This window comes from Lathamus discolor, chromosome 2 (genome assembly GCF_037157495.1).
Source record: "Lathamus discolor isolate bLatDis1 chromosome 2, bLatDis1.hap1, whole genome shotgun sequence".
NCBI classification, from domain to species: domain Eukaryota; kingdom Metazoa; phylum Chordata; class Aves; order Psittaciformes; family Psittacidae; genus Lathamus; species Lathamus discolor.
Window position 1 is genome coordinate 29,530,842 of NC_088885.1, and position 20,897 is coordinate 29,551,738.

Sequence of the window (20,897 nt, forward strand, 5' to 3'; positions counted from 1 at the left end):
CATTTCCAAGGGAATGAGATAGTTTTATGTTTGAATTCTTTGAGTATCAAGTTAATAGAACCCGCAGCTCTGCATCTTTTATTCACTGAAAATTGCATAAAGAGTTACTTGTAGTTTTATTTTAGAAGTCAGTGTCTATAAACCTTTTCCATTATGTCAGTTCTAGCTATTTCAAAATATGCATGACTGATTACAAATGGTAGCAATAAGTAAAGATTAAACAGTGTCCAGTCTTCATAAATATCAGTCTCTGGTTTTACTGAATGACTAGTAGTCCTCTGTATTAATAAACTGATTTCTATGAGGTTACTCATGTAGAAAGTTTCAAACTGGATGTGGCTTCCCTCTCTGTCACACACTGTGCAAGCAGCATCACTCCGGCTCATCACTCATTTCCCCAATTTTCCTTGATGAAAGAGTGAATAGTCTGCAGGATCATGCTACTCAAAAGTTCAGTTTCTGGCTCTTGAAAATACTAGACAATAATTATTTGGCATTAAGGACTTCTATGAATAGATGTAGGTTTCCAGATCCATTACAGTCTATTATGTTACTGCAGCTGAAATTAAAAAAGTGTCATCCTGAGGAGAGAGAGGTCTCCAGGCAGCATCCCACTCATTCTAATCAGATTACAGTCATTTGACCAATTCTATGTTGATTATTAGATTAATTGAGAAGCATGGAGGGGTCATGGAGAGTATGACTCATTTATTTTCAACAATTACAAAACTTTTAGTTTGTGATTTTACCTCATTTGCCCTTCAAGCTCCTTATCTCTACTACTGGTTGCCAAAATACTTTCTACTTTGCCACTTGGATGATCTCATTCAGGGCTGTGATCCCTGTTTTGAGAACCACTGCCTTAATGTCTGCACTTAATACTATTTTTAAGGGATCTTTGATGTAAAAGAGAGCTGTAAACATTTACCTTTTTGGTCTACCAAGTCAGACAGAAAAAACATTTAGCACTCTTGTTTCTTGAGCATCAAGCATACTGTAGATGGGCCTATTGTATTCATAAAGTCTTAAAGAATACAATAAATGTCCAGTACCTTTTTCATTAGAAATCACCCACAGTCAGTTTCCTCCTAGTTTTAAGCAGCTTCATAATTATTCTATCACACTATTTGTCTCTTTTTAGAGTATGCACTGTGATTTTTCTGGCTGTCAGTGAATAGTTCCTTTACCTAAATCAAATAGCAATTTCAGAGGCAAAAGTATTTGGGGCCACCTTATGCCCAGCAAGCCTTAGCACATACTTGCTGTTCTGACCCCACATTCTGTCAGTGCCTTTCTGAAGTAGGATTATTTAAAATTAATATAGTTCTATAACCAAGATATATTAGTATTACTTAATATTTTAAGCTTCTGTGACTTCCTATGTCCACCCATGCATGCTTTATTTTGGATGAGAATTGTTCCTTTTTATTCTCTGTGAAATGTAATAAATTTATTACTGAAATTTCTAGACCAAGATTTTATTATTGCAACCTTTACAAGCTTCTGAATATGCAGAAATGCTGCTTGTATTTTCTTTCTAAGTGTATTGACTATTTTTTGTAATTCAGTCATAAGACATTATTTTAAAAGGGAGAATAGCATTAAACAGAGAAAATAGCATTTTTTAGAAATCATTAATGTCATATTCAAGTATAAATCCATAAAACTACCTACCATATGTTTACAGGCAGCATGTGTGTTTGTGAGGCCAAGGCCCAAACTCAGTATTATTTTATTGCTCAGAACACAGATCAGTAAGTACCACATGCAGCTGAGGTTCCCTCACAAATCTTGTATTTTGAATTACATAAATCAGTGCTTTTAAGATTAATATATTTCCAGCCCTGCATGGATACAATGTCTTGCTTGACATTACCTTGTGCATTCGTTGGTTTCTTTGCAATTCTTAACACTCCTTTTAAGTAAAAACTTTATTTAAGAATAACTTTGCTTTTTTTCCTCCCTATTTTTAATTCACTTTGCTTATCACTTGTCTCCTTCAACTCATCTGAAACCACCCTTAAAAGCTAACTCTACAAGACCAGACTCTGGAATTTACCAAATACTCTTTCCTCTCTGTGTTCTGAACACATAAACCATTTCTAACATTGTAGAAATGTAGGAATTCTTTTAAAAAAGAACTGTCTTTAAAAATATTTTCATGAGTGATATTTAAAACAACAATACTTTCAGCATGCAAACTAGAGCTATTATGAAGTAGATCCAACCTTTCAATCAATATCAGTAATCTGTATTCCATGTATGATGTTTATAAGCAAAATAATTATTTGTGTACAAGCCGTGAACAGGCACACATTTTGAGCAAGTGGGAGGTACAAAGCAGGTCATTTATAAAGCACATTAACACCTTTTCCTTTCATTTTCCTGATTAGCTTCTTGGAGTATCAAATATTCATAGAAACACTTGATACCTTTTTCTATATACCAAATAAACACTGCATTTAAGAAATTAAAATGAAGACATACTTTTTCTTTGGGCTTCACATTTCCTCCAATACTGTCAAAAATGTACTCCTACATTCCAAAAATATTTCACTTCCACTTCCAAAGCCTAAAAACCAATTATGTATCTCCAACAGTATTTATTTCAACAAATTCAGTTTTCTAATGCAGAATCTTAAAAGAGTGCCTCCATATTCTTTTAGAGCAACACACCATCCTACTCACTTCATCATATAACCCTTCTAAATGTAAAATAACTTCACCTCAGTATTACCATGATCAGTTGTCTCAATGAATTCCTCATTCCTTACATTTTATCCCTGTTCGTATATATCAACTGTACATGTCTGGTAGTGATGACATAAACCTCTCAGCTAGTGGGAAGCTCCGTAAGGTAACCTGTCATCACTCTTTTCCTGAAATAAACTATAGCTTTCAGGGACCTCTGGAAAACAGATACTGACAGAAGTTACTGTGACAATGGGCTGAGTATCCTACATTACACAGCAGGTGCTTTCGTGTTTCCACTTCCTATGGACCCCCCATCATGTCTGTATTCGCCTTTCTATACTCAAGCATGTAATTCACCTATGGATTCACCTGCTGGCAAATAGGTTGCCCTAACAGAAAAATACCTAGGTGACCAAAATAATGCTTTGGAATTTAAAAAACAAAAACAAAACAAACAAAAAACCACACAAAACCAAAAAACACAGACAAACCAAAACAACAACAAAAAAAAAAGGGGGGGGGGGGGAAACCCACACAAAATGGAAGATTCCTTTTCTTAATGAATTGCTTTTGTTCATAATGCCCACCCCACCCTCCTTTCTCCAGACAAGCAATAAAGTTTGGGGTTTATAATTTCTAGATTCATATGTCAAGTCTTTCCATAGGTCTTTCCATAGGTCTAGAAACAATTATGTTCTTTGCAGATCTACAGCCAAAGGAAAACTTGATACGTGTATCACATATATACACATGATCTGTATAACCTACTTGTTAATCATCTATCAAAACACTGATAAGCAGGAACTCAGGACTATATTCCCATCTTTGTAAGCAAGGCAAGTTTTAAAGCGACTTTAAAACGAGATAGCTAGTAATTTACTTACTTTGTGAAGTGTTTGACTCTATATAATACCTCTTCCATGCTAACAAAAGATAACTCTGCCTCCAGTGATGTTACATAATCATTGTAGCCTTTTATTTTCAAAAAATAGAAACAGCATTCTGCTACAATTCTTTTGCCTCCAAGGATCAAGAATTTCATTCAGATCCCATACTGTTGTTACACATGCCTGTCATTGATGAGATGTTTGGTTGCCATAGTCACAAAAATCCAGTCAGCTTTACTAACTGTTGTTTTCCACATATGTATATTTGATCCATTTGCATAAAAAATCATACACACACCCAATTAAGTTTAAAAAGAAAGCACTAAAAAAACCACTAAAGCAATCTTTGCAACACTACCATGATAATGTGCCTCTTAGAACTACATTTCAATAATAATTAAAATTATTTTTACCAAGGAAACCAGAATTCACTCTGGAAAAAAATGGAGTTTGATAGTACCAGAAAGAAGATTGAAAACAATTGTATGCCCTTGTATGTGGTAAAAACAAGAGATAAATTAATGTCACACAATAGTATTATCTGTATTCTGTTGGCATCATAAGTCTGCAAAAGCATAAACTGATAGGTATTGATAGTCATTGATCTTAATAAAGCCACAGAATTTGGGGGGAAAAATCAAGTCTTTGGTATACCAGAAGAAGGTATAGAACTATAACCATTTTAAATCATTTACATATAAACCCAAAAGCCAAAAAAAAAAAAAAAAAAAAAAAACCTGAAAAAACCCAGTCCAGATTACATTTATTCCTCTTTATTAAAATTTACACTGAGTATCAAACTTCTCCCTTCCTGTTGACTAAGTTAAGAAGCTACAAAGACTGTACCCGTACTGGCGGAAAAGGCAGCCCCTTTTCATTTTGGCAGAACATGATTCCCAGGTAAAATGGTTTAACTAAGTAAGTGTCAGTACAAAGGATGCTGGAGTGCTAACCCTTTTTGCCTCCAGCTGAAGCAATCTGCTGCTATTGCACTATTGGACACTGTTTCAACACCTATATGCCATGCCCTTTCTGCCACCTGAATATCAAACACTGTTTTGACGAGGAATGTAAAATTCTGCAGAACCACTGATCAAATGTACTTTTACTATTTTTTCATTTTTTACTTTTTAATGGTGCAAAAAAGCAAGTTTCAAAGCAGTAAAGCAAAAAGAAAAAGGGACAGAACATTTTTGTATGCTTCAAAAAATGTTTACCATTTATTCCTCTCTAATCAAAATGCTAGCATTTTTGCCTATAACTGCAGGCTCTTCTAAATTTTGAACAAGAACAGGCAAGAATCTTAAAAAAAAAAATCTTTTTTCATGTCTTATTTATTTCCCTTTGATTTTGTTTTAAATGAAGATTCTGTCATTAATCATACAAATCAGAAAAGACTATTTTCATGTAGAAAAAAGTGACATACCTTCTTATATTGAATAAGGATTCCATAAAGCAAAATATTTTTCTTTTTCACTTCCCTTGCAAATTTCTTGATCCTAGTTAGTTCTTCCATACCAATACTGCAAGAAGTATTTTCTGAAACATCCAAGTGCACCTTAAGAGGAAGAAATAAAGAATTAATTAAGCACACATAAAAATACAGGCTAACAAAGGTTTGCCTTAGTTAGCTTCTATTACCATTGAATTCCATTACTTACATATTTCGTGGCATGAAAATTATTTCTTTTCAAAGCACAGTGAACCAATAAGCCAGAACACACCAGAACAAAATGTTCTAATTGCATATTAAAAATATTTAATTAAATAAAAAAACAAACATTCTTTTTTAAGCTCTAATCTAACTCTCAAGCTTTTTTCCTCCCTTTTTTTCTTTACTATCACAATACTGGAGAAATGTGTTTTTCTTAAGCATCTTCAAGGTTTCAAAATGGAACTGCATTCTTTAAAGATTTATTTTGAATTTACTACTTTTTCAGTACAGCATATTAGTTGCCTAAATTGGATTAATTTCAAGATAACACTGCAAGTTTAAAGGCAGAAACTATTCAAAAGAATAGTTTTGCTTCCTGTTGACTAAGTTAAGAAGCTGCAAAGACTGTATCTGCACTGGAGGTTCCTGAGCTCTTGGGCAGGGGAAGGCAGGTCTTGTATCCAGCAGGGATGCTGCACAAACACAGTGGGTTTTACAGGATCTGAACTGGTATCTCCAGGAAGGTATCAAATAGCTCAACCTTTTCCCAAGGCTTATATTTTCCTCAGTTTAAACAACTTAACTGATGAAGTTTCTATTAACTTTAGAAATCAAAATTATACAGGATGATTTGGACATATTAAGTTCTAGTAGTGGTTAACAGCTGAAAAACCTTTCCCCTTAAAAGAAAGAGAAAATATTTTTCTGGATGAACAATTCCACCGATATCTGTAAGTACTACGGAGAGGTGGGAGTACAGAGTTAGCTCCAGAGAGCTGTTCTTGGGAAAAGTATTTCAAGTTCTTTTTGTACATTATATTCAATTTATCCTGACAGATAATAGCTTTTTACTCAATTTCCCTGGCAACACTTTTAAAAAGATGTTTACTGTCTAAGTGCACATTCATCAGGAGCAAAGCTATTGTGTTCTACTATGCAGGCAGAGCTTAATTTCACACACTCATTACTTCTTCTTTTACCTAAATCAGTGCTAAGTAATGCTCATTTACAGCTAATTACAAGAAATTTTAACACCTATTATTCTGAGAGAACACAACCTAACACCTATTTGCCATTAATCTGTTCCACAGCTTTAACAAGATATTTTACTGAAACTTAATTTTGCAGTGAAATGCAAATAATGGCAACTACAGAGCTGAAGTACTAGCATTCTTTTCTTTCTAAGCCTAAGAACAACAGAAGAAAATCTACAAATGTGAGCATGTATTACTCAGAAAAGTAATGTCAGTTTAAGAATATGATTCTTCTTGTTAGAGTTGGAGAGGATACTTGTTTGATGCTGAGAAGTAATTGCATGAAGTTTACCTCTGTGCTTCCTATTTCTCTTGTAACATTAATCTTCCCTTTTCTGCTATGTCCAGATACAGTAGTCCAACTGCTGCTTCGGCATACAGATGCCATAAAAAATTCCAGTCAGGCACCAGGAAAAAGGACAGACTGAAATCTGCAGTAATTTATAGGTGGGAATATGGTCAGAAGTCATTACGTATAGTGCAAGCCCAGCCTTTCATAAGGACAATTCTCCCCAGGCTGGTTAAACGCAATAGTAACACCTGTCATTTTTACAACTAAAGAAGCTGCATATTTGATGGAAAATTAAAACTCTTAAATATCAGATTGCTACCAAAAAGTTACAAGTCCTGAAATCAAAGAATAGACAAGAACTTTCCAGTTATTCAGAAGTCTACATTAGGCTGTTCAGATCATGAGGTTAGAGTGGAAGCAGTTAGCTGCTCTTCACATTTATCCTTTCAGTTCTTCAATACCAGAACAGTTTTACTTCTTAGAGTAAAAATGAATAATGTTTCCTGTACAACTAGTACTTAAAACCTGTGCATTTAAGTATCATCATGTTGCTTAAAATTCTGAGTCACATTTGCCTGAGAAATATTAATATGCCTTTTTACATCAAAAGAAAGTGTCTTATGGGGCTTTACATTACCAATGTATTCAGGTTTTATATTCAATGAAGTATAGAGCAAAGAATAAAGCTGAGGAGAATCCCACTCATAAGCCCTAGTGAAGAGGACATCCAACACTGAATTTAATTAAAGACTGCAGAAGGAAGTTTCTATCCCCCAGCCATAACATCTGTAATGAGTTTTAGCCATCAGAAGTTTAAAGGACTTAAATAGTTCCCAGTGATTAGTATGAGAAGAGACAATGCTTTGTTTAGCTAGTTTTTTAGTCATTTAAAACATACTTTCCAATCCTCCTATTTTTTCCTTCTTGTATTTCTAAAAGATAGTGTGGTAACTCTGTAAAATTTGAAAGTGTGGCATAAAATGCCTTTTTACAGTTAGGGCACTTCATTATTTGAAGATACTTTTAACAAATATATGTGTATCTGTGTTTTAAATGTTAGCAAGTGCTTTGACCTATTTATGAGATTTTCTCCCACTGTCTAGTTCTGGGAAATTTCAGGTAGTTGTCATTAACAACTGACGGATATGGACTACAGTAAAGGGATTAAATGGATTATTTTATCCTGAGACCATTTTAAAAGGTGTCCACCTAAATAATTTGTGCATGCTGCAGGCTGTTCAAGCAAGTTCACTTTCACTGAAAATGGTGCTGGATTCCATAATGATTTTGAGATCTGGTATCTTAGGGGCAAAATCTTAGGAGCTTCAAGGTGAGTTTATGTAAACATTACTTGAATTCATACCTATTTCTCTGGAAATATTAACTCCAGAATATTTGTAATTATTAAAACAATGTGTCCATGTGTCACACTAAAAATGCATTTAAAGTCCAGAGTACAGAAGAGCTAGGAATCGGGCACTAAATAAGTGTTACCTAGCTGATTAGCAATTCCAACTTTATCTGCACACCCCCAAAATTTAACATAGAAATGTCATTTTATATTCTTGATAAAGGACAAATGAAAACATTCTTGCTCCAGAAAAGAGCATTCCGCACATCCTTGTAAATGGGCAACAGAAATGGACAGGGGTCATTGCTCTGATTATCAAAGGGAGAAATTATTTATCTTTGAAAATTCAGTAAAAGTAAAGCTCTACCCTGAACTTCCTCAGAAATAAGGTCAAGAAAAAAAGATGGTCTAGAAATAAAGTACTAAATATCGATGCTCATAGAATCAGTAGCTCACTCCAACAGTATACAACAGGTAAGGATATAACTTTTTTTTATTTGTAACTGATCTTCATACCTCATTTGTTAGCTCAGTAATGAAATTATATCACCTACATTTCAGATTAAGCCTAAAATTGGGAAGTAAATGCTTAGTTTTACTTCTAGATCAGTAGACCATGCACTTCAGAAGCTATCCATGCCCCATGTATTATAAATATTTATTCCTTTTTCAACAGCTTCATATATGGAAGTATATATTTAAAATCATAACATATTGTGTTATTGCTGAGGGTATAATAAATGTAGTTCAGAGGCACACTCCTTGTGGCATGTGGCATATGGCATAATGACACTTATTCCACCCAATACTTCTGATCCCTACCTATTAAGCCAGAAAACATGACAAAACTAACTGGATCTGCTTACACTGCATGAAGACTTTTAAACTGACTCGTATTTTCTCCTTTTTAACAGTGTGAGTAAAATAAAAGTCATGTACACCTTCAGCCTTCATCCACATGAACTGTTAAATTATTCTGGCTGCAATATTAAAATAATGAGACTTTCAGCCAAATATACAATTTAAAACTTTTGCCACATACCAGTATAGATTTTTCAGTCTTACAACATCTCAATAAGTAAAGTATGCATTAAAGTTATATTGCAAAGTAATTCAAAGTTATTTTTTAATACTTGGAGCAGAAAAGCAACAATAATTCTAAAACTTTGAATAAACCACACAGCACAGAAAAAACTAAAGCCACCTAATTCTGTTTCAACTTTTTTTGCATCATTTGCAGCATCCCAGCAGAGATGGAGCACGGCAGCAAAGCAGGAGTTAGCAGTTCAATATGACTAGCCACAATGAGTTTTTCACAAAAATACTTAACTAACAAATTGTCATTTGCTAGTGCTGGTTTATTTTCTGACAGCATGCAGCACATCTGCTGAAGTGCAAACTAGGCTCTTTACAATCCAAGTTACAGTTCAAATTTACAATTTTATCCAGAGCTAGCAGCAGTTTAAAGCTAGTCTAACACTTAAAAATATTTTATTAGATGCTTTCTACAGTAACTTACAGGAGTTACCCACCAAAATGAGGACAACTGGGTATAAGAGAGGAATATTTGATTTGTCCAACATATCCACTAGTTTCTGGCTTTCTTCAATTGCATACTTTTTATCCTAAATGAAAGTAAATGTTTAGAATTACTGAAACATCAAACAATGATTTAATAAAAATTGAATTCAAAGATCTTTTATATACCAAAAATAGATATATTACTTTTTTGTTTAGGGGGTTTTGTTTGGTCAGTTTTAATGTATTTGTAACACTTGGGTCTGGTAAAGTTACAGCTGTTAGGAAAAAAAAAAAAAAAAATCGAGATTACTAATTCTACCCTCAATAAATATATATATCTGGTCTCAGATATAGTTCACCTAAAACTTCCCTGTTCCCATACATGGACCCAAACACAGATTTGTACGGCATGCATGTGTCCAAAATGGGAAACACTAATTTAGCCCATGGTGACAATCCACAGTTGGATGACTACATATATGACGTGCCTCTTCTTGAGATCATTCACTTCAATACAGTATCTATGAAAGAAAATTTTAAAGTAATTTCAGTTGCATTCCTCTTGTTCTAGAATTCATGTCTGGTTTAACAACATACTGACAAAAGTGCAGAACAAGGAGAGAAAGGACAGACCAGTATCTCAAGGGTACTGGTCTATCTCAAACGTCTGATTTGGTGAGCATGAAAAACACCAAGTATTGGAATGGATACACCAGGAAGACAGAAATAACAACCAACCATTCAAATAAGGAATTATTACTTACAATTAATACTAAGTTTATGTGGAAAATTAAAAGCATGCATCCTTAATACTTACATTTATACAAACAAAATTGTAGCACTGTCCTGAAAAGATATCTTGTAGATGGCCATCATTTTTGTTTAGAGTTATTGATACAGCTTCAACCTAATTAGAAAAAAAAAATATTGCTATGTCACAAATTTCACTTCAGCCTCAAATATCTGCTAAAGCATCTACCATTAGGGCAGAGTTTGTTCATTCAAATGATTTAAAACTGGCAATTATTATTTCCACTATGAGAATTAAAATTGTTCAAATTTTTAAGTGACTCAACAGTGAAGCACGGAGTCCAACACCCTGTGGAGTTTTCTGCAAGTTTGTACTGAAGGATACTGCTGATGGAGCCATTCCAGTATCAGCCCAGAAAATATCAGACACAAGCACTGATGCATGGGTTCGGAAGTTCAACTGTTCCCAGACATGAAAACACTGTTCATAGGATCAAGATGATCAAATGATTCTAGACCTCTAGTTCTAAGAAAATCTCTATAATATTCAAATACATGTATATTTTTTTCTCCGTGCAACTAAAAAAAATAGAAGTTAAGAAGAACCTATGAAAAACCAAGTGCACAAGTATTACCATAGAATCACAGAATGGTTAGGGTTGGAAAGTACCTATTCTGGGATTCTGCATAAAACAAGACTTGTTTAGAATTTCTCCTGAAAATTATTGCCTCAATGAATACTTCAAAATACTGTCTTAATCACAGACATGCTTATTTTGCAACCTGTAACTATAACACCAGCTAAGAAATTATCTTAAAATAAAAAGTAGGTTCTACTAAGTTATCAGCTTGAGGATTGCCTCAAGTTGAACAGCAAATCATGCAGTAGAGATAGAAATTGTTTCCTAAGAGAACACCTTGAAGCCAGTAAGAAAAACTTGAAAATTAGGCAAAAAAAAAAAAAAGTCTTCATGTTGCTTCTATTAAAGCAGAAAACCTCACAGTTCCACTGCTCAAATGAGCTTTATTTCTGCCCAGAAGGCATTATATATTGCAGCAAACAACAGAAGCACTACACTTCTGTGTTTCCTCAAAATGTCACTTAACCCACAATCCAACAGAAGTACCAAATACAACATTTAAAAAGACTTTGCACTGTTATCTAAAGCTGTATTTGCTTATTTTATTAATACTTGGGGAGCTAACTTGTTTGCAAAAGAATGAGGTTTGAAACCCAAAGGTTGATATTTATGCACTAAAGACTTTAGAAACATTTTGGGCTGAAAACTGGATAACACAGCCCCAAATAGCTGACATCTAATAGCTTAAAGAGATTAAAAAAAAAAAAAAAAAAAAAAATCACAGAAGGCAAGAATTAATTATATCACTTAAAAAATGCAATACTCCAGGGTTCTCCTGCTTTGAACTTCTTCAGAACTAAAACCAGAAATCCACAGTACCTTTACAATGTTGCACGTACTCAAATGATTGGAAGCATACTTCCTGCCAGTCTTTTCAGAAGGTAAATGGAACATTACTCAAGACAGAAGGCCTACATTGTTTTGGGGGTTTTTTTTTGAGCTATTACAATACATGATGCTTAAGTATTCCTGAACATTTAAAAAACTGAATTTGTTTATCAAAGTTTTGATTTAATTCGTAGAATATGATAAAGCAGTACACTGAGCCTTTGTTTTACAGCCGTATTATCCAGCAAAAATTAAAACAGATTTCTCTCTTGGTAAAGTAAGCACAGCTGCTTAACCAGATACTTGAATACATCATCAGATAACTCACATTAATTCTTACTCTATTTTGCATGTTAGTATCCTACACAAAAATAAATGTTAAAATATTATAGAATCATAGAATAGTTAGGGTTGGAAATGACCTTAAGATCATCTAGTTCCAACCCCTCATCCATGGGCAGGAACACCTCATACTAAACCATCCCACCCAAGGCTCTGTCAGCTCAGCCTTGAACACCACCAGGGATGGAGCATTCACAACTTCCTTGGGCAACCCATTCTAGTGCCTCACCACCCTCACAGTAAAGAACTTCTTCCTTATATCTAACCTAAACTTGACAGTAGTAAGTTTAAATTCCAGATAATATGTACTTGACTGAATGATTCCCAATTAGAGTCTTAGATCAATTACCCTCCAATTTGCCCTCTGAAAAGAGCATTCTTAGACTTTACTTCCTGGCTTGGAAGTGTTTCTCATGGTATGATTAAAGTTGTTATATGCAAAACTAATAACTTGATACAGGTAACACTTAAATAAGTACTTTTTTTTCCTAGCATGGGTAAGTGATGCCTAGTAATTGCACAATAGTTTAAATGGAGAGAAAAAAGGAAAAATAGCAATGGATTTGGTTTTAGCAAAACGGACACATACTTCTGCTCCATTATAGAGCTATTCAGACAAGAAAAGATCTTACTCAACTCTGCTAGAGTTTTGCACTTTTAAATGTAGATATTTAATGGATATAAAACATGATTTTTCATACTAAATACAATTTTTTCCAAACAAAACCTGTACTTACAATGTCAAATAGCATTTCTAGATATAAAATAGCAATACAGTTTGCTACAGAAGAACATCCTGCTATTAATTAAGCACACAATGCTTGTGTCAACAGGTATGAATAAAACCATTTATAGAAGTGATATTATGCAAATCAGGAAACCTGTATTTTTGAACAGCTATTCCCCATCTGTTTCTCTGGGTAATAGGAAGATGTGATATCATCACATAAGATGTAATTAACAATCACCCCAAGATCAGTCAAGATTTAGCAATTACCAAATGTTAACCACCCTTGGGAAAATGAAAACATGTGACAGTTGTATTAGTAAGAATAATGAAAACAGAAAAGATAGTTAAATGCCAGTAGAAAATTCCATCAATATCCTACAGCAAAGGCTTCAATGAGCATTTGCTATGAGTAAAATGTACCCCTACCTTTCTGAAAAAAGGTTGATTAATTTGTCTTTGCATTTGCAGCTCTACGGTAATACAACGTACTCCTTAATTAGTTCAGACTTTAATTCAGACTTCAAAGTACCAAAAGTATTTCCTCTGTAACATATTTGTAACAATTTGGGCTTACTGAATTCATAAAATCTAAAGAAAATGGCCTCTCTGATGCCTGGATCCAATTTCTCTTCTAATCTAATATATAAATTTTAAGAAGATCTGTAAGATCCCCCTCTACAGCATAATTGGGCAGAAGATGCTTCTTTCTTGGTAACTTCCACACCTGGTGTTAATCCCTTTTAATAAATACTACAGTGACACAGGAGGTCTCAGTTTCTGTATTTACATTATTTAGACCATTTCTTATGAGTTGTGACAACCAGAAACATTAGTCAAACAGTTTAGAACCATAGAATTGTACTTACTTTTGTTTGGCTTTTCAGAGATTCATGAAGGAGAAAACTTACTTGTGCCACATCTTCCTTCACACTGGTAATAACACAAATTTGCTGTGATAGGTTGTCTGTGATTAAGAAAAAAACCTTAGTATTTCAGGCAAAGATAAATAAAGCAAAATTATTAATCTGCTAAACATAGTTTTCAATGCATATACTGCTGTCTCTTGACAGAATCTTTTCAACAGCTGTAAATTTAATGTTAATGTAACTACATAATTTATGTAACATACATCTCAAATATAAAATTCATATTATATTTTATATTATTTTCTACAATGTGAAAACATTACGTAAGGCCTGTCCCTAAAGCCTATTTGAATAAGGGAATTCTATGAAAAGGAGTTTGCTCAGGTCCACATTACTGACACTAGATGACAACCAAGAAAGCTTTTTAGAAACTTCATACCACTCTTCACTTCAATAATTCACTAAATGGAACAGGTTGCCCAGGGGGGTTGTGGAGTCTCCTACACTGGAGATATTCAAGGCCCGCCTGGACAAGTTCCTGTGTGATGTACTGTAGGTTACCCTGCTCTTGCAGGGGGGTTGGACTAGATGATCTTTTGAGGTCCCTTCCAACCCTTGGGATTCTGTGATTCTGTGGTTCTGTGAAATGCAGTGTCAGCAATATTGAAAAAAGGCAAAAAAAGCCAGGAGACGAGCATAAATCCTCTTCCCAGCAATATATACTACATAATAGGAAAAAAAAAAAAAGCATTGAAGATACTGCTGCAGAAGACAGCAGATACAACTGTTCATCTTAATACCAAAGAAGCTGAGAGTCAATGACAAAGATCTTGGCATAGGCAACTTGTTAGATCTTTTACTGGTGGGGGAGGAAATACAGTATTTTGTTGATAACAAGAACAATAGTTTCAAGTTATTGCCTGATCTCCTCAATAAAGCAAATATTTCAGAAAATAAGTATTTTCTCTTGTCATTGACTACAGTTTCAAGATTCAGTGACCACTTTCTTTACGCAAACAAGTAAAAATAATTCAAGTCTCGAACTCTCACTTCTAATTCAGGAATTGATCATTTAGATGTTGAATTAATATGCAGAGCAAAACATAAGATTTCCAATGTCTTTCGGGTAGCCATTCCATGCACCGCTAGAAATTTCATAAATGTAAAGCCTAATTATGTTTAAAGCAGACATCAGTGAAGCTTCAGAGACAGAAATATACCAATCACCACCACAAATTAGTTGTGAAAGACATAAAAAAAATTACAAAAATATGGCCTAACTGCTCTTCAAGCAAATTCGAATATAAAGATACATATTTGTTGCATGTGGAAAGTTTTGTTTTCTAATTGCATACCACACAATAAGTTAAATCAGATGCATTACTTAAGTAAATATCTCACATTCTATTTTGTAAAGGCTTCTTTATAAACAGACATATGGACTTGAAAATTAATTTTGAAGCTGCTACAGAGTAAACATTATTGGAAAGTGACTTGTGATTTTAAAACCATTTTTTGTGAGCAGGAAAAGTGAAATAACCACTGAGGATCCCAAAGGACCGTTGCAAGAATTTTATGAATCACGGGCATTTATTATGTTTAATATTTATAATGTGACAATGAAACTAATGGTAGCAACTGGCTTTGTATTAAGTTAGCAAGAGTGGGAGGCGGGGAGAAAGAGAGAGAACAATAAACATCTGCGTGTGTATCAGCACAACCAGATGAAAGTGCGAACTGAAAGAATGTATGGCCAGGGCTGGAAATCACAGGATACCACAACTGTGGGAGAAATTATCTTCCCATAGATTCACTGGGCAAAAAAATACACTGAATGTGCATCAGAGTTGGCTCCTACTTAATACAGAATAACTTTACAGTCTAAAAAATGGGTCACTGGGAAACCATATTGAATTAATTTCTTATCAGCAGAAAGAAAGTGGTGGGTAGATTGAAATCAGAGCAAGAGCCACTTGAATTTAGTACTGTACATGGAATGCAGCTACACTGCACATACAAAATAGATGTACATAATAAACCAGTCTCACATATCAGATTTCAAGAACTCAGATTCTATTGAACTAATTAATTTAATGAAGAAGGTCAGATTGGAGCTATTACAAAAATCTACATGTGGAAGAAGGCTGTGGAATCCAAAAAGGCACAATAACTTATGCTCAGACAGCTCTTTTTAAAAAGAAGTCAGTTATCAACAGCAAGTGTCAAAAGCAACCTCATAAGAGGCTGCTCAAAGACTGCAACTATAAAATCCCATCTCACTGCTCCCCCCAGACCCCTTAAACCTCTAATTTCCTGTAATGTAAATGAGAGAAATGACTACTGAAAAAGCAACTAAGATTTGCAGGTTGAATTTAATAAAGAAGAAAGAAAAATTGAACAGTGTGAAAAAATGTATTTTTAATCTGGAGGAGGAATGTAAATTTATAGGGGAAAGTCTATTAATAAGGTATAAAAAAATAATGATAATACACACATTGAAAAGATGCTACATGCTTTTAAACAATCAAGAAAAATTAATAAAAGAAGTCTAGGAAATAATTTTTTATGAAATCACAGCAAAACAACAGTTTTGTTCTAGCTGAAGTTTAAAACTTAATTTCCATTTCAACCCCAACTATTTCAAGTGGCCAAAAAGATGCATGTGTTACTTTAGACAGTCTGCACCTTTGCTATATTGTGGGATGGAAGCCTGAGTAGAGCCTTCCTCCCCCTAGACTGCCTGCGTCCCACCTCCAGTAAGCTGATGGAGCTCTCTGTCACTCAGTGTAATCACACTGAACCCAGTGAGCACAGCTGGAATGCTGGCTCAAACCCCATGGAGTTCATGAGTTCTGCTGACTGCCAGTAAAGCTAACTGCATGCAGTATTTCATTCCTGGTCTTCAGAAGTCTGTTTGGGTGAGCAAAACAGTCATCCTGGAAAGCCATGTTTCAAACATGCCACAAAGAATTTTAATACTCAACTAACAAAATTTTGGTTTTCTTCAAACTGCTGGATAATTCAGGCTGGAAGTGACCTCAGGAGGTTTCTAATCCAAATGCCTGCTCAAAGCAGGCTCACGCATGAGATCAGGCCTGGATGCTTAGCCCCTTGAATACCTTTGAGAAGGGAGACAACACAACTTCTCCAGGCAACCTGTTCACTCCTTGACTGTCCTCATGGTGAAAACGTTTTCCCTTTTATTGTGTTGGAACTCCCCTTGGTTCAGTTTTTGCCTAGTACCTCTTAGCCTCCCACCATGCACCACTGTTCTTTTCTTCCCTGCATTCACACCTTACCTTCCTTTTCATCTGACCAACCCTTTTTTTCCTCCTCTCTCACTATTACATTACCAATCAAAATCTCTATCTTGCTTTGGCTTCCTCTTCCTCTTTTTAGTTTAAACTTCTTATTTCCCTGGAAACCTCCTCTTCCCAATACGTCTCCCATTTACTCTCAGCTTCATTCCACCTTTAGCAGATTATGAAGTAACCCTCCCCATACTGCATCACATTTAACATCAACTCAGAGCATATTTTTTGCACAAACAAAAAACAGTTAAAACTCTACACTGCCAGATTCTATTAGGTTATACATTTAAACTCTTTATCAGGAAATTTGCTTTATTAAAGATAAATCTGACACAGGATTTCAAAATTTGTCAATTAAACCTCCCTCTCTCTCTCTAGCAGAAAACTTTATTTCCATTTTTCTGTGCCCTCCTTTGATATCCTGAAAGCTTTAGATCATGTTATTATCCAGTAACACCTGTTACTGTCTTTATCCTAGGATCTCACCCAAATTATATATTAAAATGTATGCGTGTTTATGAACTATGTTAGTTAGATAACACATTAAGTGTAATGCAACAAATAACTTTAAAAGTTTACTCTGAAAAGCAGGCCACAAACAGCAGCAATTAAAATAATACTTTGTTTGAATAAAGATCATAAACATCATATCATAGGGAATTAATACCATATGAAAGAAAATGCATCTAAATGGAAAGCAGTATTTAGCCTACAGACATGAATTTTTTTCTCTTAATTGCACATATACGTGTATACATACACTTGTTTTTGTAAACGTGCGTTCATACCACGCCATTCTTGGTCTGTTAATACAATTCCTACTATTTTGGAAGCACATCCTATTCATCAAAATACTTTTGAAGTCTGCAGTGAATCCAAAATAGCAAATTAATTTATCAGAATTCCATTTTCACCTTCTACATAGCAATGGTCTAGAAATTCACTATGCTTCTCCCTGGCATTTTTAGTATTTCATAAGAGAGATGTTTCTACAACTGTAAACATAAGAAAAATGAAATAACTACTGCCAAACATCTAGTTAATTTATATACAACAGAAGTGAGTTGAAATTGTTATTCGTATAACACAGGTAACCAAAAATATCTAACAATTTTTTGTTTACCATTCCTGTGTAACCACAAAACCCAAAAGCCAAACTTGACGCTGCCCCTGCTAGTATTAGTATACAAGAAAGGAAGGAAGATTTTGTGGGAGAAGACAAAGCAGAGGGTTGTTTTCATCTCACAATAACTATTCTGAGGAGCACAACCCTACCAGCCAGTCTGTTTCTTTGCCTCACAGCAGAGAGTAGACATTGGTTAATGTGTGTGCCCATGAAAATACAGCATACCTCCAATAAGATATTTGTCCTTTGATGAAGAAGGCTTATATCAATTTTTTTTTTTCCAGAAAAAGCCATGTGGGTTCTTCATATAAAACAAAACACAGTACATAGCTCCCAACAGTCATAAACAGTTTGAAGGCATTATATTTTTATTGCAAAACATAGTTGTATCTACATCAGTAAACACTTATTTAGCCAAATGTGAGGGCAAGTGCACACTGTTGTGAAAAGGTCATTGCAGAGGAAGGGCCCTTAAGAAAAGAAAAAGGAGCAAGAAAGAAAGACTGAGTTACAGTCTTCTACTGAGCAGCACCATTTAAAGTTTACATGCTGCAACTAGAGTTCAGAGATACCTACCCCGAGGGCAGTAGTCCTAATGGAAATTTTTTAGAATGTTTTGTATTAGCCTGATCTTAACTACATTTCTAGATGAGTCACCCTTATTGTAAGAGGATGTTTTCTTACTCCAAGACAGTTAAAAATGGGCATGTGCCACCTTGTCTGCAAACTCGACAAGTTCATACCTGCTTAACTAAAAGAAAAGCATTAAATTTACTGTTTATTAAACAAAAGGTGTTAGGACTCAGACTTTCTTACTGCAGTTGTAAAAGAGACTTGAGGAAGTAAGCAAATTAATAAGATGTTTTAAGAAAACAATCTCAAAAGTCATTAGTCTATTCACATTAGTGAAGTGTTTCTTTATATTGCCTTGAATATGTGTGATATATATACATATAAATATCTGAAGTAAAAAAAATGTATGGATGCATGTATGTTTTTTCTTACTTCCACCTGAGCCAAGTTTAGCAAGCTGAAGTTTGTCAGTTATTATGTCTTATTAGGCCAGCAGTGCTTCTATGTGCTTCTATGAAACACTTGTTACTTACATAGAATTGCATTTGCAACATAGCTGACTCAGGAACAGCCTCATAATCGTATGATTAACTGTATTTTCTTCATACATCATTTAATTGCCAAACACGTATTGCCATAATAATTTTTGTGTTTAATTTTATTAATTACAGAATTATAATTTTATATATGGACAGACAGAAATCAAGAGTACCTCAGAAATAAACAGGATAGCAAAATAACATGTCAAAATGAACCATAAGGACCCAGTTCCTTAGCAAAAATGTCTAGAGGCCCAAGTGTAACTTAATATGTTAGCATAAAAATTAAAGTATTTAAAGATCTGTTGAAGTTCATAATTCAAAGCAAAAAATTACTTGAAACCAGAAAGGAAACAGTTGGATGAATAATTCCCATTAAAACAAATATTTCAACTATTTAGAAATATTTAGAATAAAACACACAGGTTAACAGAAAAAGATAACTGTCATTCTCTAAAGATAAAGAAAACCAAGTTTCAATCACTAATAAATGTAATAGAACACATCTATTAATGTAGATTACATGAAATTTGGAATTGTAGTCACAAAATTATTTAATTATTCAGCTAGTAGGAAAGGCCTAACTGAGCATGCCTTGGCTGGTAGGATGGTTGCCATTCTAGAAGGTGACTTACCCTTCCTTGAAAGTTTCCCACAGGCACAGCACGACACAGCTGACCGTAGCTATTGAGATTTCTTTCGTAAAACTAACAACTATAAGGCTGAATGGTACAATATGGGAGTATAACAGTATATCCCATGCTCAATGGGATAAAAATATATTATGCCCTTAAATATGCTTTCCTTTAAGTGTGTCATGAACTGTGAATAAAATGCTTGCCCAATATTAATTTATATAGCTCAACTGTCCGCCACAAAAATAAGTCATGTTATATCAACCTGAATATCTGGTATTTGAAACTTTCTGAGGGCACAGCACTCAAACTGCAGACTTGGAGTGCTAACAGTACAAAACACCATTAAAGATAAGTAGTTATGTAAGATAAATCTATTACAGGATGTCCTAATTAGCTATAGAGCACTCATTATACTGCTTGCTTAAATAAAGAACATGTACAGCTTCTCCTTTCTGAACTCAAGCAATGAAGAAAACAGCAAATCTAAACTTCAATGAACTTCAGAGTTTTTCATACAAACCAAGCACAACAAAGACTACTGTGGTAAATGAAGCAGATATATTGCATTCTGCTACAGTAATAGAATATCAGATAAGTAAAGATCAAATAAGGGATCAGCACGATCTACCACTGTGTAGGTCTTCATTTTTACTTTAAGCTACATAAACGTTTTAGCATAAACAACAGCTGCAAAAGACTCTATTTGCTTTAGTGAAAACTAAAAAAGTGTTAACATAATGAAATGCATATGTAAAATACATATCCATGAAGAGAATGACTGGCCATTTACAGCCTTTTTGGCTCTAGTTATAAAAGTAGTTAAACTTAGTGAATGTTCCTTTCATTTGAGTGAGCTCCATCCTCATTTTCTATTCAAACAGTTATAGAGAAAGCTGCTTGGAATGGATCTTATTTTTTACATAAATTAAAACTAATCTTCTTTAATAATTTAGGAGATTACTGAAGCCTTTATATACACAGGAACATGGAAATTCATTTGCACAAAGGTTGCAGTATTGTTTCAGGTTTATGATTTTTTAAATGAAACTACAGTGCATATGGTCACATAAAATTAGCACAAAATACTATTCCAACATTTTTTTAAGCAAAATGCTTCAAA

The 20,897-nt window shown here is 34.2% G+C and overlaps 1 protein-coding gene across 11 annotated transcripts in view; it reads right to left on the minus strand.

The window, feature by feature from the left end:
- The window catches only part of CRPPA (CDP-L-ribitol pyrophosphorylase A), a 141,178-nt gene that overhangs the window by 65,041 nt on the left and 55,240 nt on the right, over window positions 1-20,897 (minus strand). For 5 of the 11 annotated variants that reach the window (XM_065666248.1, XM_065666250.1, XM_065666251.1 and 2 more), the window contains exons 6-9: window positions 13,591-13,688; window positions 10,251-10,340; window positions 9,445-9,537; window positions 5,008-5,139 (exon numbers count right to left, since the gene is read on the minus strand). In XM_065666248.1, the coding sequence (XP_065522320.1) occupies window positions 5,008-5,139; window positions 9,445-9,537; window positions 10,251-10,340; window positions 13,591-13,688 (413 nt within the window). Of the gene's footprint in view, window positions 1-5,007; window positions 5,140-6,561; window positions 6,701-9,431; window positions 9,538-10,250; window positions 10,341-13,590; window positions 13,689-20,897 lie in introns of those variants that run through there. The other 6 variants (XR_010609878.1, XR_010609880.1, XR_010609881.1 and 3 more) reach the window with 3 other exon arrangements.